The 5387-nt window shown below is 37.1% G+C and overlaps 1 protein-coding gene across 1 annotated transcript; it reads left to right on the top strand.

Moving 5' to 3' along the window:
• Positions 1 to 2764: 2764 nt before the first annotated feature.
• On the top strand, positions 2765 to 4777 carry LOC133818477 (uncharacterized). The gene is made up of 5 exons (XM_062251362.1): positions 2765 to 3083; positions 3182 to 3396; positions 3799 to 3969; positions 4142 to 4377; positions 4460 to 4777. The coding sequence occupies exons 1-5, from the start codon at positions 3014 to 3016 to the stop codon at positions 4713 to 4715; spliced, it is 948 nt and encodes a 315-aa protein (XP_062107346.1). The 5' UTR covers positions 2765 to 3013; the 3' UTR covers positions 4716 to 4777.
• Positions 4778 to 5387: the final 610 nt, after the last annotated feature.

The following is a 5387-nucleotide window of genomic DNA, read 5'->3' as shown; positions in this document are numbered from 1 at the left end:
CACCTTAGCGAGCCTGATAGTCCTATACCGTGAAAGGCCAGAATATCGGCTATCTGGCCTAGTGACGTAACCGAGCTCCAGTAATGCTCGGCCTCGAAAAATTCTCTCCTCGGCTGCGAGGTAGAGGGTTCCCCCATCAGTGAGAACTGAAGATCACCTAGTTTGAAGGCGATTGTCACTTTAAGCGTAGGATCGAGAGGGATCGGTCTAGGCTCGGTGTCCGGATCTGAATGAAGGGCGACTCTTAGTCTTTTTCTTTTCCCTTCTTTGACTTCGTCTATCTGACATCGGAAATGGTCTCGAGTTTCCTCTTGCTCACGTCTCAGTTCGTGCTCCCGAATTAAGTGTTGGTTGCGAGTGAATGGAGATTCCGGGCTCGAAGCTACTGGTGAGTAAGGAATTGCGAGCTTTGACCCCCACCACTTTCCCGAATTCTACGGCATCTAACAAGAAAGCAAAAGGGTGAGGGCCAAGCGAGCAAGAAATAAAGAGATAAATAGTACCTAAGCTCGAGTGATCGAGACTACAAGGCAAGCTCGACCCAAAGGAAGAGACCAATCTCAGAGCATGTATTCCACCGAAAGGAAGGGAGGTGGATCAGTTATGAGAAGTCCCGAAATATTAGGGAAGAAAGTTGGCGGTTGTCTAAAAGGTGATATTTTTGGGAATCATGCATTCCTTAAAAAACCCTGATTTTGTACCCGATATCTTGGTATGCAAGATATGGTTTGTAAAATTTGAAAACCCAGAAAAGGAACCATTTTTGGACCTTCTTTCGCAGAAACTGGGTTTGAGCCTAATGTTTATCAGTCGAAGCACCCTAATCCTAGTGCACTAAACTAGTATAAATCCTAGCACTCACGGTGTAACAGAGGCAAAAGCATATAAAAAAAACATACATGTATAACGTAAAGAAGCCATAAACCGAAAACTTACACAATGTGATTGGTGGAAACAGAGCAATAGATGATTGAATGAGCGGTTGCAAGTGCGATCTCACTGAATCAAAAAGTCCAACCGTGCTTTGTCTTCTCGGCTTGGAGAACATGCAAGAACTAGGCAAAGAAGTGTCTGGTTTTTTCTCTCTGAGAAGTTGAACGTGAAGAAAAAATGGAGAAGACGAAAGGGGATATATTTATAGACCCTCAGGGATTGTAAAAGTTGAATTAATCTGAGCCATTGGCCAGATTCCGTATCAGATCCGACGGCCAGGGACAAATGACATGATGGTACGATAAAGTTGGCAGGCGAACGATCATGGGCAGAGTTTCAAGGCACTCGAGTACCTTGAGTAAGCAATACCCAGCTGACACGTGTCCATACTCGAGTGTGTGACGGAACGGTTCCCGAAGGAAGTAGTTCAAAAGTTTCTTTCTCATAGCATTCAAACTAATACTTTTGAGGGGGCAAAATGTTACACCCAGATTTCGAGACCCTCGAGGTTGTGATATCGAAAGCTGGACTCGTCAATTGTGAGCTCGAAATATCTGAAACGCATATGCGTGACTTAGGTGTCGAACCCTCGAATCAAGATGGCAACCTCGAAGACATTTTTTAACCTCGAAGTTCTTTCTAAGCTCAAAAGAACTTAGCATCGTGATATACCCGATGTCGGGTGTCTGCGGATTAAGTAGCCCGAGCTTGGCATGAGTATAAGTTCGGAGTGTGACAGCCTCCGTGGTATTTACCCGCTCCGAGCTGGTCTTGGGGAAAGGTGCCTAGCTCATAACTTAACTATAGACCTGGACTGACATGATGCTGATTGCCGACCTCGAACTACTTAATGGGTCATCTGATGAGACGCAGTCCATGCATTTAAAATATATTTATTGTTGTAACGTCCCAACATTAAAGGGATATTAACAAGTCTGTTATATGCCCCTGGTCTTCAGGGGACGTTTCCTTGTATATAAGAGTTACAGAATTTAATATCATTATTTTCATTAATAAATAGGAGTATCTTCCCGAAATATGTGGGAACGAACTCTGAGAACCCTCTATAAATAGATAGGTCATGAACATTTGTAGGGGACGAATTTTTGATATCTTGAGAGAATCTCTGGAGAATTCATCCCTGAAAGATTTCCTGAAATTTTCAAAGTCTTAATAAAATTGACTCGTGGACTAGACAGAGTTAACTGCTATACCAAGTAAAATTCTTGTTGTTCTACTGTATTATTCATTTGCGTCATGGTTCTTATTGTTTATTTGCTCTACGTTTTAAATTGACGAAAAACAACGTCAACATATATAAAAATATTCTGTTAAAAATAACATTTAAAAAAATAAAAAACCGTTAAAATTAAGAATTTTCCATATTTATAAAGAGATATATAAATATAGACATAAAGATATACAGAGTAGTGGATGGAAGTTATATTTACGTCATTGTAAAAGAATATTTCAGTAAAAAATAGATTTATTAATTACGTATTAATTAATTAAAGGTAAATGTGTGAAGAGAAAAAGAAGTGTACGTTGACAATGACGACACTAAAAAATAGTGAAAATAGACTATATATTTATTAGTTTGGGATCCAAATTGTTCAAACGACTGTATACAAGGATCTCAACTGAGGGATATGCGTTGATTCTTTACACATGATAGGCTTCTTGCTAATCTGTTTCGTAAGTCCAAAATATTCGTAGTTAGTAAAATAATAATAATACTTTTTATAAAGCTCAGAATATTTAATAAATGAGATTCTCTCATGGCCGGCTTGATCATTTTCTGAAACTTATGACATGGTTTGTGGCCCAGTTAGACTGTATTTGAGAGTTCTTAAATAACCAATTACTCTTTTTCAAAAAATTAAAAAAAATAAATAACCAATTACTCAAATTGAGACAAAATTAGAGAACATTTTAATAGGAGTTCAATATTACAAGAGACAACTCACTGTAAGACAAAATTTGATTCTATGAAGGCTATGTTAAATAAAATTCATAAGGAGAGCAACAAAAGAAAACACATTATCTCTTTCTCTGCCCTGAAAACTTACATCAGATACACATGGAAAACATCGAGCACAAGCAAGTGGAAGTGAAAGGACTAAAGCTTCATGTAGCCGAAATTGGAAGTGGTAAGTACTTGTGCGTGTGATATTCATAATTCACTACAGATATAAGTGTCTTGCAATGTTTTTGATTATTCATTATTTTGGTTAATATGAAATTTCAGGTCCAAAAGTGGTGGTGTTCTTGCATGGGTTCCCAGAAATATGGTACACTTGGAGGTACCAAATGATAGCAGTGGCCAACAAAGGCTACCGTGCCATAGCCTTCGATTTCAGAGGCTATGGACTCTCAGATCAACCACTAGAGCCTGAGAAAGCAACTTTCCAAGATCTTATAGATGATGTCATTGGCCTTTTGGATTCCCTTGCCATCAACAAGGTATTTTTTTCTTCCTCCTTATATGATAAGCCATCTTCTATTCCATAATTACCTTTCCTTTTTTTTTTTTTGGATTCTAGGGTTCTCTAAGAACACAACATTTCCCTTTTCATTCACAAATCAACAAAATAATATACCTGACCCCTTTAATTTTATTTTCAATATTTTTGGTGTAGCTTTCATGCTATATTTATCCAGGTAGCTTTGACTTCCTTGATATATTTGGGTGTTGTGTGATCGGTTGTTTAGCACTTCTACTATACTGTTTAAAGTGCAATTTTTTTTAACAAAAACAATGAATTTAATCACAGCTAGCATGGAGATGTAGTATTTTCTTAAAATTAAAAGGTGTTTACTAGATTAGATTCTTATAATTACTTGATTGTGTTAAAAAAAAAACAGGCTTTTTTAGTGGGAAAAGATTTTGGAGCTATTCCAGCGTACTTAGTGGCCGCAATTCACCCAGAAAGGGTATCTGGAGTTGTAACACTAGGTATTCCTTACATTCTTCCAGGTCCCAATTCTATCCAAAACCATCTCCTTCCTGAGGGATTCTATATCACAAGATGGCAGGTATTCATTACTTAGTTAATTTTTGTTCTCAACAATGACTGTGTCACAAACTCAGGGCCACATAACTGCCTTTTTGTTCTGTGGTCCTTGTTTTCAAATTGTTCACTTATGTATAGTGTTCATAACAAATATATTGCAAATGTAGTCTTACTAAGAATTAATTGGTCATTAGGAACTGGGGCGAGCAGAAGCAGATTTTGGGCGGTTTGATGTGAAGTCTGTGATTAGAAACATCTACACCCTCTTCTCAAGAAGTGAGGTCCCAGTAGCTAATGAAAACCAAGAAATCATGGACTTGTTTGATCCATCTACTCCTCTACCATCTTGGTTCTCTGAGGAAGACCTCTCAGCCTATGCTTCCCTCTATGAGAAGTCTGGCTTTCGTTATGCTTTGCAGGTTCCATACAGGCAAGAAAATTCCCTCTATATATGCTTAATTGTAGCATTTATTAAGTTCCACTAATCAAAACTTACTGGTTTTATGTGGCAGGACTTTGTCAGTGGATATTGGTATAAGTGATCCGAAAGTGAATGCACCGGCGTTACTAATCATGGGTGAGAAGGACTATTGCTTGAAATTTCCAGGAATGGAAGACTACATAAGGAGTGGGACAGTGAAGCAACTTGTGCCTGATTTGGATATCATTTTCGCGGAAGAAGGTTGCCATTTTGTGCATGAACAACTACCAGAGATGGCTAATCAACTCATCATAACTTTCCTTGATAAACATAGTACTAATCTCTAATTAAAGATGCTTTCTATGTGGTACCAAAATAATAATAAAATAAAACCTTTGCCTTTTTACTATGTCATGTTCTATGCAAGAAGTTGTGCATTGTAAAGCACTGAAATAAATTGCCAAAGTAACTTTACATATTTCAGATTCCAACCTCTTTTTATTTATTTTTTCTTTTTTGCAGCAATGAATATCACGGGTACTACATCATGAATAAGGAGGAAAATGATCATTCCAAATAAGTTAATTATCCACCCACCCTAAGAGCGTGTGCAGTGTAGGATCTTGTAATTATTTTTTTTTTGAAAACATAATAGAAATATAAAATAACATGGCAAATATTTGATTTCTAGTGGTAGGAAAGTATTGTACCAAAGTATTAGAATCTAAACCACTTAGATTGTACCAAAGTATTTCAAGTCTATCTCTAAATCATGTCTAACAAAGAGTGGATAAGTTCTCAATAAGATAGAATTAGAAAAGGAAGAACAAGAGAATGAATGACCAAGAAATGATTAGATTATCTAAGTTTTCACTTACCCAATAAATCAACTGAGACCCACTTATCAAAACACTAGACATCGCATTCCTTATATATGCGACTTAATGGATTTTTTTTAAATTAGTTAAAATAATAAACAAAAAATCTAACTCTTGGGTTCCCACAAATGGACTTAGTCT

This window comes from Humulus lupulus, chromosome 2 (assembly GCF_963169125.1).
Source record: "Humulus lupulus chromosome 2, drHumLupu1.1, whole genome shotgun sequence".
NCBI lineage: Eukaryota > Viridiplantae > Streptophyta > Magnoliopsida > Rosales > Cannabaceae > Humulus > Humulus lupulus.
The sequence above is the reverse complement of the archived record's forward strand: the minus strand, read 5'-3'. Positions and strand labels throughout refer to the sequence as shown.

Coding starts and splice junctions, on each gene's coding strand:
- LOC133818477 (XM_062251362.1), top strand. CDS start 3,014: ATGGAAAACATCGAGCACAAGCAAGTGGAAGTGAAAGGACTAAAGCTT. Junction 3,084..3,181: donor TGTAGCCGAAATTGGAAGTG/GTAAGTACTTGT, acceptor ATGAAATTTCAG/GTCCAAAAGTGGTGGTGTTC. Junction 3,397..3,798: donor ATTCCCTTGCCATCAACAAG/GTATTTTTTTCT, acceptor AAAAAAAAACAG/GCTTTTTTAGTGGGAAAAGA.